The sequence below is a fragment of the Lycium barbarum genome, chromosome 4, assembly GCF_019175385.1.
Source record: "Lycium barbarum isolate Lr01 chromosome 4, ASM1917538v2, whole genome shotgun sequence".
Lineage (NCBI taxonomy): Eukaryota > Viridiplantae > Streptophyta > Magnoliopsida > Solanales > Solanaceae > Lycium > Lycium barbarum.
Genome location: NC_083340.1, coordinates 132,673,960 through 132,686,212, shown reverse-complemented (window position 1 = coordinate 132,686,212; position 12,253 = coordinate 132,673,960). Strand labels below are relative to the sequence as shown.

The following is a 12,253-nucleotide window of genomic DNA, read 5'->3' as shown; positions in this document are numbered from 1 at the left end:
CTCAAGGTAGAGATAAAGTTTGCGTACACTTTACCCTCTCCAGACCCCACTTGTGAGGTTATGTTAAGAGTTCCACATCGTCCATTTAAGGATTGGGTGATATCTTTAATATGGCTTAGGCAATCCCTACTACTTAATCGAACTAGCTTTTGAGGTTAAGTTAATCTCATCCATTTCTTTACGGATTAAATTGGGTATGCTGTTGATGTTGTTGTTGTTGTTTGTTTGTTTTAATTAACCGGCAATAGTATGTTATAAACGTATTGTTGTAGATAATTTTAACCTTATGGAGTAAGAAAAAGCATAACAAAATATCTTTTTCTTAAAATAGTCTTAAATTAGTAAGCTTTTACAAAAGTTAATGCAAATAGTTTCCAAAATAATAGCTCAAAAATTTACCTAAAAAGTCCGAAAGCTTATTTCCAAAACCTAACGAAAAATCAAATCCACATTGTAATTCTCGTCGGTGACGTTGACGTACTACTAATACTATGATCTCTTCATTTCCTGATAAGGCCAAATTGAATCCTTGTTGGGTGACTTTGTACTATGTAGTGTGTACTAATATTGTGATCTCCCTATATTGAGAAGCCCAAATTTCTTGTTGGTGACACAGTATCACTGTACTACTTTCAGATCTAGTACTACAAATATAAATTCTAGTAGTTGTAGACTTGTGCTGTAGTACTAATAATATTGTCCATCCAATCGTTATTCGCAAAATTGATTAATCCCCACCCACAAAATGCCCAAATATTAATGGGGATGGCACATAGGAAGAATATCGTAAAAACTTACTTACCCTCAATGAATATATGATATGTGTTTGTGCAAAAACATTTATCACTTAATTATGATTAATTAATAAATATCCTCTCGACATTAAGCTGTTCAACTATAGTCAAAAGCCGATCTAAAATTTAAAGTTGATGAGTACTTCGTCTTTAGGTTATGTCACTAAACCAATTACACTTTGAAATTATGAGTCCAAAATTTAATAATTTTTAGAATTTTAATGATCTTTCACTAATATATCTATACAATGTGTTGAACATACTGAATTCAGTTGAACTTGTTAACTCTATATTGCATCCACCACTGACCGTAGTAAGTTAATATATTGTTTGATGCAAATACCGAAATAGAATAAATTACTACCACTGCAATACTATAATAGACACAAAACAAGTCACTCACAGTACTTCGGAGGTCCATCAGCAGAAATAGAACTCATTTAAGATTTGTTGCCCTCCTTGTTTTTTCTTGAGCCGAGGGTCTATCGGAAACAACTTCTCTACCTCTCAAGGTAGAGATAAAGTTTGCGTACACTCTACCCTCCTCAGACCCCACTTGTGAGGTTATGTTAAGAGTTCCTCATCGCCCATTAAGGATTGGGTGATATCTTTAATATGGCTTAGGCAATCCCTACCACTTAATCGAACTAGCTTTTGAGGTTGAGTTAATCTCATCCATTTCTTTACGGATTACATTGGGTATGTTGTTGATGTTGTTGTTGTTTGTTTGTTTTAATTAACCGGCAATAGTATGTTATAAACGTATTGTTGTAGATAATATTAACCTTATGGAGTAAGAAAAAGCATAACAAAATATCTTTAGAAAAAGCATAACAAAATATCTTTTTCTTAAAACAATCTTAAATTAGTAAGCTTTTACAAAAGTTAATACAAATAGTTTCCAAAATAATAGTGGCTAAAAAATTAACCTAAAAAGTCCGAAAGCTTATTTCCAAAACCTAACGAAAAATCAAATCCACATTGTAATTCTCGTCGGTGACGTTGACGTACTACTAATACTATGATCTCTTCATTTCCTGATAATATGATCTCTTCATTTCCTGATAAGGCCAAATTAATTCCTTGTTGGGTGACTTTGTACTATGTAGTATGTACTAATATAGTGATTGATGTCCCTATTCAATGGAAATTGAGAAGCCCAAATTTCTTGTTGGTGACACACCATCACTGTACTACTTTCAGATCTAGTACTATCAAATATAAATTCTAGTAGTTGTAGACTTGTGGTGTGGTACTCAGAATATTGTCCATCCAATCTTATATTCGCAGAATATTGTCCATCCTCTATACACGTCAGCTTCACTTGGAACAAGCCTATGGTTTTATGACTTATTGAGCTAATGTTTATAATTAAAGGAGGCGACATATCTTAAGTCTTGCTTATCCACTCATAGTAGTAGTTGTAGTAATACTCATGGAGTTTCTTGTCCTTCGATTTTTTTTTTTAATTTTTTTATTACATAGAGGGTAGGGGAAGTGGAAATGGGGAAGGCGATTACAACGTGGGGATTCGAACCCTCACCAACAAGGTGAAAATTCAGGTAGCCAACCAACTGAGCTACTAGATATATCCCTACAGTTTTTTGTCCTTCGATGTTTGTTATTCTCTGTTGTTTCTTGTACTTCTTGTAGTTACTGTAACTTTTTTCAAATGCTTTGACATGGCTTCTTCACTTCCATTATTTCTTTTTTCTGACCTATTTTGAGTTGCTGTTCTTAAGCGGAGGATCTAGGAGAAACAACCTTTCTACCTCTCAAGGTAGGGGTAAGGTCTGTGTAACTCTACCCTCCCTAGACCCCACTTGTGGGACTCCTAGGTATGTTGTCGTTGTTGTTATTATCGTTGAGGTGAATTATTTTAAGTGATTAGGATATCTACATAATATACACTCGAGAACATGTGCATATGTTTTTCCAAAATTTGAGCCTGAAGTTCTTGATAAGGTAATTTTTCACGTATTCGGGTGCTAAATTGAAACAGACAGTAATTCAAGTATCTAAATGAAATATATTGTCAAGTCCAAAGGGTATTCGATGTATTACACCTTTACTTAATGATGTCGTCACACTAATAAAATACCGAGAAAGAGGGGGGGGGGGGGGGGGGGGGGGGGGGGAATCAAGGGCGTATCTATGTGGAGGGCATGCATTTACGTGCACTCATGCTCTTCTCCTTAAATCATATATAATGATGTTATATTTCTTTAAAGTACTTGAATATACATGTATGCACTCAAGCTTAAGTGTCATATGGCACAATGATCATTGGTGCACCTCTATTAAGTGAGGTGAAGGTTCAAATCTTATGGCTATTTTGACTTTTTTTTCTTCTAGAATTGGAACTACCCATTGGGAATGGACATATTTTCGATGTCCCTTATTGCTTGTTACAAACATGGTCATATCCTTTACAAAATTATTATCTCTGAATGTAGGTCACTATCAAAAGTAAAGCAAAATTATAGGGAACAGAACAAGGTAGCGTATCTCTTCACTGAGAAAGGAGTTAAGAAAACAATTTTTCATAACATTAGAATTTTAATAGTTCCTCCAGTGTTTGCAAATAAAATGGTATGGACATTTTAGGAACTACTTCAAAATGAATAGTACCTATCACGGGCTCAACTTTTTCGCGTGTCAGCGGCACACAAACGCCCGTAAGGCGCTCATAGTCCATCATGACTACAAGCCAGCCTATCTTATTTTCCAGGTTTCTAGGCACGATCCAATGCCTATGGTGAAGTCGCCATGAAGGCTCGCTTCAATTGTGCCGCCCGATTGATGTCGACTAACATACTAGCATACTCTTGTGGCGCATTCCCATCTGCTAGATCTCGTCCATGCGCACATCTGGATTTGGCTACGGACATACTAGTCCCTCGCCTGGACCTGAGCATAGCTATCGCGTGTACAGTCCTATCCTTGAGCTTGACACTCACTTCGTTCATCGTTCATGCGCACCTCGCTCGTGCCTTGCCCAAGTAGGGCAACATCCAATCCTTGGCCTTAGTCATGTGCGTCTTTCATACCATCATTTCGGTTGTCTTATGACCTAGCCAAATATAGCCCACGCGACATGTATTCTTCTTACATAGTGCAGCGTCGCCCCACGACTGCACTTCTAGGCCAACGAACCCTTGATCGCATGGCTGAACCTTAGCCGAGCTCACAAGTTAGCTCACGAGGCTCTTGAGAGAGTCCCTCGATCACTCATTCGGCACGGAGGTCTCATTCCATCACAAGATCAGCCCGCGAGGCATAATCGTCCCATATATCAAGCCTCCGGCTCCCTTGGGGCGCCCAACGTTGGCCCAAGGCCACACGCCGTCCATAGAGCTCCCAAACTCATATGGATACCTTTCACACTCCTTTGAGGTGCCAAGGCAGGCCCTTGAGGTTGTCCCTCAAGGCATCACACTTGGGGCGGTCCAATGTCAACACACTCGGGAAGGACTGGTAGGCTGTCACCATGTATACCCCCCTTATATATGCTCTAAAGAAAAATACCCAATTGACCCAGTAGACATGTTTTTGCCAGAGAATCACAATAGGTATTTCTCACTCATCCGAACTCCAAATGAGGTGCCGCTTGTTCTCAATTACTCCTCTTGACTTCCTTCACAACTCCATGACCCATTCCCATAATCATGGAACGAGTTATAGCCTTCGGAAGCTTCAGCTAATTACGACAATACCACTGCTTCCTTGGCTAAGCCAAGCCCTTGGGTAAACCAACGCCAAATGACCCCAAACTTGGTGAGCATATACAAGGCCCTTCTAGGAACAAGGCTTTAACCCGAAATTCCTAAATTCCAACTTTAGCTCCAGAACGCACGGCGCTAACATTCGTTGCCGCACGTGGCCGACCCCCAGGGGTAGCCCTTGGGCTTCTCCCAAGTCTTTGTCAAACATCTTTGGCACTCATGGCCCATGTCATGCAACATCTCTAGGTGGTTGTTGCCTCTTGCCATGCCCCTTTGCCCAATTGCCTACTTTAGCCCAGTGTCAGCGCAGCCGCCTGCACTGCTGACACTTATGCAGCCCATCAAGGATGCACTTGGCCATGCCCCAAACTCTGGGGCGCAACAGTACCAATCTGTTAAATATTAAAGTGGAGGGAAAACCCTTCCAAAATGTTCACTCTTCTCAGCTATGGGGAAAGTAACAACTTACAAATCTTACATTACACCATATAGGACATATGGTCCCTTTATTTCATGGTTCAAAGTCCAACACAGATGATTCTTTTACAGGGAAAAATTCAAATGTTAAATGCCTGCACTATTATCCATAAGCTCTTAGACAGAGGGAGAGAGACAGGTCAACAAGAAAATGGCTTTGAAAGAGCAAATGAATAAGAAAAGACTTTTCGAACTTGGTTCCCCAAGAACACATATTTTATAGTGAGTTCCCTGCCTTCAACGTTCAAATAACCCTCTTGTCCTATTATAATTATACACACAGGTACTTGCACTTTCATTAATTCAAACTTCAAAAATTCAATTTCAAATCTTAAATCTGTCCTAAACTTGCTTTAAGTATTGCCACTGCAACATTCCACAGCCTGCTTTATCCTGTTTCAGAAAAGAAGGCTTTTATATAGCACTGCCTTCATTCACAGACTAACTTTCAATTATCAAAAAACCTTTTTTGTTGATTCTTTTTTCTTTTCAGATAGGTGTTTCTTTATTGCTATAGTATTAACAAAAGGAATAAAAAGAAGAAAAAGTTGCATCTTAGGAGAAGAATTTGGAGTTTCGCTGAACATCTATAGTAAACAAACATCCCAGGTAAGTTCACTTATATATATATTTTCTTTTTCTTGATTTGTCATTTTCTGCTGCTATGCCTTCCTGTAAAACTAAATAAAGGAAGGTTGAATTTAGTGTCAGAATAGCCAAAATTCCAGATACCTACTCACAAAGTCTTGCACCTTATTCATCATAGTGAATGTAATTGTTCTAATCATCGAAGATCACTAAGGGTGTGTTCGGTACGAAGAAAATGTTTTCTCGAAAATAAGTGAATTTCTTACTTATTTTCTAGTGTTTGGTAAATAAATAAAAAGTATTGTCCAGTGAGTGTGTGTATATATATATATATATATATATATATGTAATCTAGAAAAATACTATGTTGTGGGACGGGGTGGAAGAAGGTGGGATGGTCAAGGGGTGGGGGTGGGGGTGAGGAGGAGACACTAGCTTCAAATGGTACTTATGGAACTTGTTTTCCCTAGTGGGAGTAGGAAAATCATTTTCATCTTTTTTAAGAAACTTGTTTTCCTAAAAAACAACCCAACAGAGAAAAATTGGACAACATTTTTCAAGAACATTTTCCTCCATACGAATACACTCTAAAGAGAAAATATGGCTGTGAACTAGTAATAGATTCAAGATTCTCTCCTAATGTTTACATTTTCTTCTTAAATTTCACAAATCAATTGCTAAACTGAACTGGGGATATTCTGGCATTTTGTTTTCTGGAACTCCTTTTTAGTATGCATTTTTGAGCATACAGCACCACCATTCTTTCTAATGATGGTGTCGGATGCATGCACATCGACTATTCCACTAGGTACTTGTTTACCAAGACAAACGGATGGGAATAAAATCTTGTCTCTAGTGAGATTTTATTTAGCCACACACCCATAAATAGTTGCCAAATGCCAATGGTGGATAGAACTCTTGTAATATTACAAAGGTACCCCCAGGAAAACTGGGGATATAATGTTGGATATATTTTAATGATATTGACATATGCATGGGGGAAAAGTGGACAGGAAAAATTGCTTTTGCTCTGTTCTAGAAGCATGCTTCACCTTCACCAGTATCTATGGTTTGTTTATGTGTCTTCTTTAAGCATAGAAATCTTCCCTTTATCATTAACAAACAAACATTTCCACCTTTTCATTGTTTACAGAGACCAAGACTAGAGTTTTTGGAACCTCTGTTCATATAAACTCTTTTATTAAGAAGCTGAAATGCCAAGATTAAGGTGAGTTCTGGGAACCATTTGAATCACCCCAACTAAGTAACATAGGGATTTTTTTCAATTCATTGTTTTTTGACAGCAAAGTTTTCCGTTTCATGTCAAATAGAGGATCAGACATGCCTCAAAGGCAATCACCTCGAGTTCCTTCGCTACTCAGAACATTAAGCTCTGATTCTGATAAAAGAAGTCCTAAAGTAGGAGATCGTAAATCTCCACGAGGCGCTCAATCTGATCCACAAAATCAAAGGAAACTTGGTACAAGAATTGCAGATTTGGATACCCAACTTGGGCAAGCACAAGAAGAGCTCAAAGATCTTAAGGACCAATTAGAATCAGTTGAAACAGCAAAAAAAGCAGCTCAAGAACAGCTTGAGAAAACCAAGAAATCTACTGTCCCAGAGCCTGAGGAAATCCAAGAAGTTGATGTTTTTGAAGTCCCAAATGGTGAAACTAGCCAGCCCATTAATGAAGATAAGCAAAAGATCACAACTTTATCACCTGTTGAACCAGAGAAACCATCACATGAGGAGATGGCTTTGAAGAATGAAGAAATAAGCTTGTTGAAAGCAAAGTTGGAAGAGAAAGAAAAAGAGTTTCAAGTATATTTCCAAGAAAATGAGAACCTGAAGAAGGAACTAAACGAAAAGACTCTGGAAATCTCATCCGCTAAGGCAAAAACAGAGGAAATGAACCTCAAGTTCAACCAAGTTACTCAAGAACTTGAAACAACCAAGAACGACACTTCAAAAATAAACGAGAAGCTCACAGTCACCGAAAAGGAAAAGGAGGAATTAGAAAGTGAGATGAAGAAACTCCGAGTTCAAACAGAACAATGGAGGAAAGCTGCAGATGCTGCAGCAGCCGTGCTGGCAGGGGAAGTGGAGATAAATGAGAGAAGGCGGCTTTCTGAGAGGTGTGGATCAATGGATTATAAGCGTTACGGTAATATATTTGAACCAACAGTTGGAGGATATGGTTGTTACATGGGTTCACCAGGTCCTATCGATGACTCCAATGATGGTTTTGGACATGTGAAGAGAAAAGGCTCCGGTATTAAGAAGTTCGGAGACCTGTGGAGGAAGAAGGGCCAGAAATAAGTCAAGACTTCTCTACAATAGTCAACCTCTGTAACAACATTTCACTATAACAACCACGTTTTCTGTGGAACCGATCTTTCATGTTATGTTGTATTATATGTTCTCTATAACAGCAATTCGCTATAGCAACAAAAAAATTATCAAAACAAACGATGTTGTTATAGGGAAGTTTGACTGTATTCCCGAAAACACAAAAATACTTCTAGCAGAAATGGTTACTCACCATTTCAATTTTCTTGGCTAACTTTTGAATCTTCTTCATGACATCTAACCAATATAATATGCTGTATTTAAATTTCTAGGTTAGTTTTTTCTCGTTTCTCCCTAGCATAGATTGATGAAGGAGACTGGAGACCTGTCATTTAGGAGTAATTGAATCCAACATCTGATGTTTTTTTGTATGTGGTGGAAGATGAGCATTTCATCTCCAGAAATACCGACATCTGATGATCAGCAATATGGTATATTCAGCATTTCTGCTACTATACACATGCAAATAGTACTCTTTATTATTTACATACACAAAATATACACACATATGTGCCTACTTCTCACGTGCAAAAGCAGGTATTTTCTTAGCAAGAAGAAATGTTGGATGCTTTTCACCCCCCAACCAAAAAGATCTCATGAGGTTCGACAGTGATGCCTACTGGCAAATTGGTGTAGATCTGGCTTAGTCGTTCATCATTTTCACAAATGTAGTAGATGAATGATCTACTATATAAATCATGGATCCTCATAAAACAATCAAGAAACAGTTCATATGGAATATGGCATCGCATGAATTTTAGACCTTTCAACAGAAGCACATACTACAAAGGAAGATAACTATATTCCTGAAAGTTTCTAAGACCGAAATCTTGAAGTTCCAATCCAGAATTTACTCCATTGAAATGAACTAGCAGAAGTATTTCTTTTTCACCCACAATAGAGCTTAGATGTGTTTATCTTGTTTCACAGTACTCATACATGATATACCACCACTCAACCACCTAGCAACGGTAAGTGTCCTACAACTGTCGTAATGGAATATACTAAAACAGACAAGACTTTAATAGAGACAGATACGAGCTATTCTAGTACCTTCTTTTTCTTCTAGCATTACCATTTGCACTACTGTAACTTCGAATCAGCTAAAAACTTTCATGAGTTATGGTCAAATTTTGCATCAAAGGTTAGCAGCAAATAGCACTCTATGACAACTATACAACGCAAAGGAAGAATCTTGTAATGCATATGGTATTGCACAATGATAAATCAAATTGGGTAAAATACGAAAGATAGAGAATGTAAAGACAAAGTTGCTTGTCCAACTTATAAAGCCAATTTTCGCATAGCAATACTTTAGAACTTTGCTATTATCAACATTTTAGATATTTTATACCTCATTATGTCACATTTCCAAGCATACCGTATATTAGAAACACAAATAGTAGCTAGTCAATAAGTTATAGATTCAGTTTACCGAATCTTATCCAGTCCCATATTGATTTTGAAGCAGCACTAAGATTAATTAGACACTGTCTGAACACATCTACCAGCCATATGATTGGATGAAAAGCGGATAAATACACAAAGGATACAGGTAACATAATTGGAACAACATCTGGAATCTTTTTTATCAACTATCAATTTGATGTCATTCAGTTCATTAGCTATACAACATACAATTCCAAGAACCTAAAACCAAATAAGTGCAAAGTTCATGGAGCAGTCTAAAGCATCATACCAACTATAACACTTGATTGGAACTTTCATTCCCCTCTTCAATAACGGACTCCTGTTTATCGGGATGAGCCATATCATATGTTGCATGGACACCAACAAGTACGTAGTAAATTAGCATTACAGCACTGCATATGATGAACCGATAAAACGCCGCCTTACCCAAGGAACCTATCAAAAATATATTCATCCCAATTGACAATGACGGTATCCATGGAACAAGTGGCACACCCCAAACTTTAGGATGTCTTTGTTTTGGAAGTATTGCCATCCCTAAAGTGCCCAACAACCAAAAACCGCCAGTTACAGTATACCCGACCCAACCTTTTTCGTTCATACTCCAAAGAACCGTTGCTCCAATTGACGAACCAATTACCACGAACAAGCACAGAAGAAATTTGACCAAATCGTACTTCAAAGTAACATCCGTAACGTAGTATCGTCTAACGAGCAACGCAACAGCCATAAGCATGAAAATGGAAAGCGTACTAAACGAGAACACGCTAGACAAGACATCCAAGCTCGTGAACAAAGCGAGAACGCAACTAGTTATAGTCGTCAAAAGAGTAGCGTAAATTGGCGTCCCTGTTTTCGGGTGAACCAAAGCGAACCACGGTGGAATCATATGTGCTCTGGCAATCTGAGTCGTGTATCGAGATTGCCCCATCGACCCAACAAGCATACTCGTAGTCATTCCCTTAAGTGCACAAATCCCCACCAAATACTTAGCCCAATTCATACCAATCCCCTCAAACGCAACCGAATACGCAGCATTCACATCCACTTCGGTATACTTAACCATCATCGTCAATGCCAACGCCATCAAACAATAAACAACAGATATCACCGACATCGACCCTACTAACCCCAACGGTATATCCCTCGACGGTTTCTTAGTCTCTTCAGCCAAATTAGCAACCATATCGAAACCCGTATACGACCAATACACAACAGCTGCAGCTCTAAATACACCACCAGCACCAAAAGGGAAAAAAGGTACCAAATTCTCACTCTTCCCATGAATAAACCCCACAACTATAATAAACAAAATAACACCAGCACTAACTATAGAACTTACCATATTCAAAATAGATGTATTTCTTGTACCAGTCATAGCAACCCCATTAGCTAATACAAGTACTAAAACAGCTAAAGGGTCTAATAAATTAAAACCATCAGCTAAAAAACCAATCTTGATTCTTAAAAAGTCAGCATCTTTACTAATAATACTAGCAAAATATGATGACCAAGAACGTCCTAAACCAGCAGCACCAACAATAGCTTCTAATAATATATTACCAGCAGCTATAAATGCAACAAAATCACCTAACTCTATTCTTAAAAATGAAAAAGAACCACCAGCTATTGGTATATCAACAGCAAATTCAGTGTAACAAAACACAGAAAGCAAAGCAGAAAAACCAGATATAGCATATGATAAAATTATACCAGGACCAGCGTTGAGTCTGGTTTCTTGACCCGTTATGCTAAAAATACCCGACCCGACTACTGACCCGAACCCGAGCCAAATTAAGTCCCACCATGTAAGGCATTGTTTCATTTCATTTTCTGATTCTTTTTTGAGTTGGATTAGTTCAGATGATTCTGTGGACCTGGAAAAAACCCGGTTCTTGATTCGGGTCGGGGTTTGGGTAAGGGCGTGTTTGTATGTTGAGAAATTGTGGAAAGATGGTTCTGGGAAGAAATCCTGTTTACTGAAACGCCAGTATTGTTTTTGGGGTTTTGGTGAATCTTCCATTGTTGAAGGATTTAGTGGAGTTTTGAGATGTTGAGGATATTCTTGAATTGTCATAATAGAATAGTTGAAAAAGGAAAGTATTTTTTTGTAGACTCCCAAGAATTTAGGGGAAATTTTAGATACAGATACTTTGAATGCAATTGTTCATTGGTTCATCATCATAGTTATATTTGGACTGATAGAGTGGCATGATTAATAATAAGAGCAAGGGTATACACGACAGTCCTTGTAAAACGTTTTGCACGCATAGAGAATTTTTTTTATTTTTTGTTTCCAACTCTTGGATTCGCACAAGTCCACGCCCGTCAACCGGTCCGGTTTAACCTGTTCAAACCGGTAACCGGTTAACCGTCTATTTGTTACCGGTTCGATTTCGTTTTTTTTTAAACCGAAATCGGACCGGTTAAACCGGTGAAATTAAAAAAAAAAATTATATAGCCGTTGGGCTGTGAGGCTGTCCGTTATTGGACCGTTGGCAAATGGCCGTTGCCAAACGACCATAAACTCATTCCCCCCCCCCCCCCCAACCCCTAACCCCCAAACTTTTTTTTTTAACACTTTAACCCATCCTCCACCCCTGTATAAACCCTTCTTCATTTTCATTTTAATTCACACCAATTCACTCTTCTCTTTCTCTCAAATCTCAATCTCTCAATTATAGTTACTTTGCAATTAGTCACTTTAAATTTCTCTGAAATAAATATTGTAAAGTATTATTATAGTTTCAATTATTAATTTTGCAATTATAATATTGTTGGTGGAGTTAGTGATTTTGCAACAATCCGAAGTAGCTTTGGTGGATTTGCAATTCTAGCAGCCTTCACTTTGTTGGAAATTAATCCGGCAATTTGGTACCTTCGTTC

General features: G+C 38.0%; 2 protein-coding genes across 4 annotated transcripts; one reads left to right on the top strand and one right to left on the bottom strand.

Moving 5' to 3' along the window:
- Positions 1-2,003: 2,003 nt before the first annotated feature.
- LOC132636528 (interactor of constitutive active ROPs 4-like) lies at positions 2,004-8,150 on the top strand. Of its 3 annotated transcripts, none has more exons than XM_060353446.1 (4): positions 2,004-2,356; positions 5,490-5,605; positions 6,738-6,812; positions 6,916-8,150. In XM_060353446.1, the coding sequence occupies exons 3-4, from the start codon at positions 6,799-6,801 to the stop codon at positions 7,904-7,906; spliced, it is 1,005 nt and encodes a 334-aa protein (XP_060209429.1). In that variant the 5' UTR covers positions 2,004-2,356; positions 5,490-5,605; positions 6,738-6,798; the 3' UTR covers positions 7,907-8,150. The 3 variants fall into 3 exon arrangements, with proteins under 3 accessions (XP_060209429.1, XP_060209428.1, XP_060209427.1); XM_060353445.1 differs by lacking the exon at positions 2,004-2,356 and adding an exon at positions 2,941-5,218; XM_060353444.1 differs by lacking the exon at positions 2,004-2,356 and adding an exon at positions 2,941-5,279.
- A 1,269-nt stretch (positions 8,151-9,419) lies between these two features.
- Positions 9,420-11,603, bottom strand: LOC132636527 (cationic amino acid transporter 8, vacuolar). The gene has a single exon (XM_060353443.1). It carries the CDS (start codon positions 11,442-11,444, stop codon positions 9,639-9,641), a length of 1,806 nt encoding a protein of 601 aa, XP_060209426.1. The 5' UTR covers positions 11,445-11,603; the 3' UTR covers positions 9,420-9,638.
- Between the last annotated feature and the right edge of the window lie 650 nt (positions 11,604-12,253).

Coding starts and splice junctions, on each gene's coding strand:
- LOC132636527 (XM_060353443.1), bottom strand. CDS start 11,444: ATGACAATTCAAGAATATCCTCAACATCTCAAAACTCCACTAAATCCT.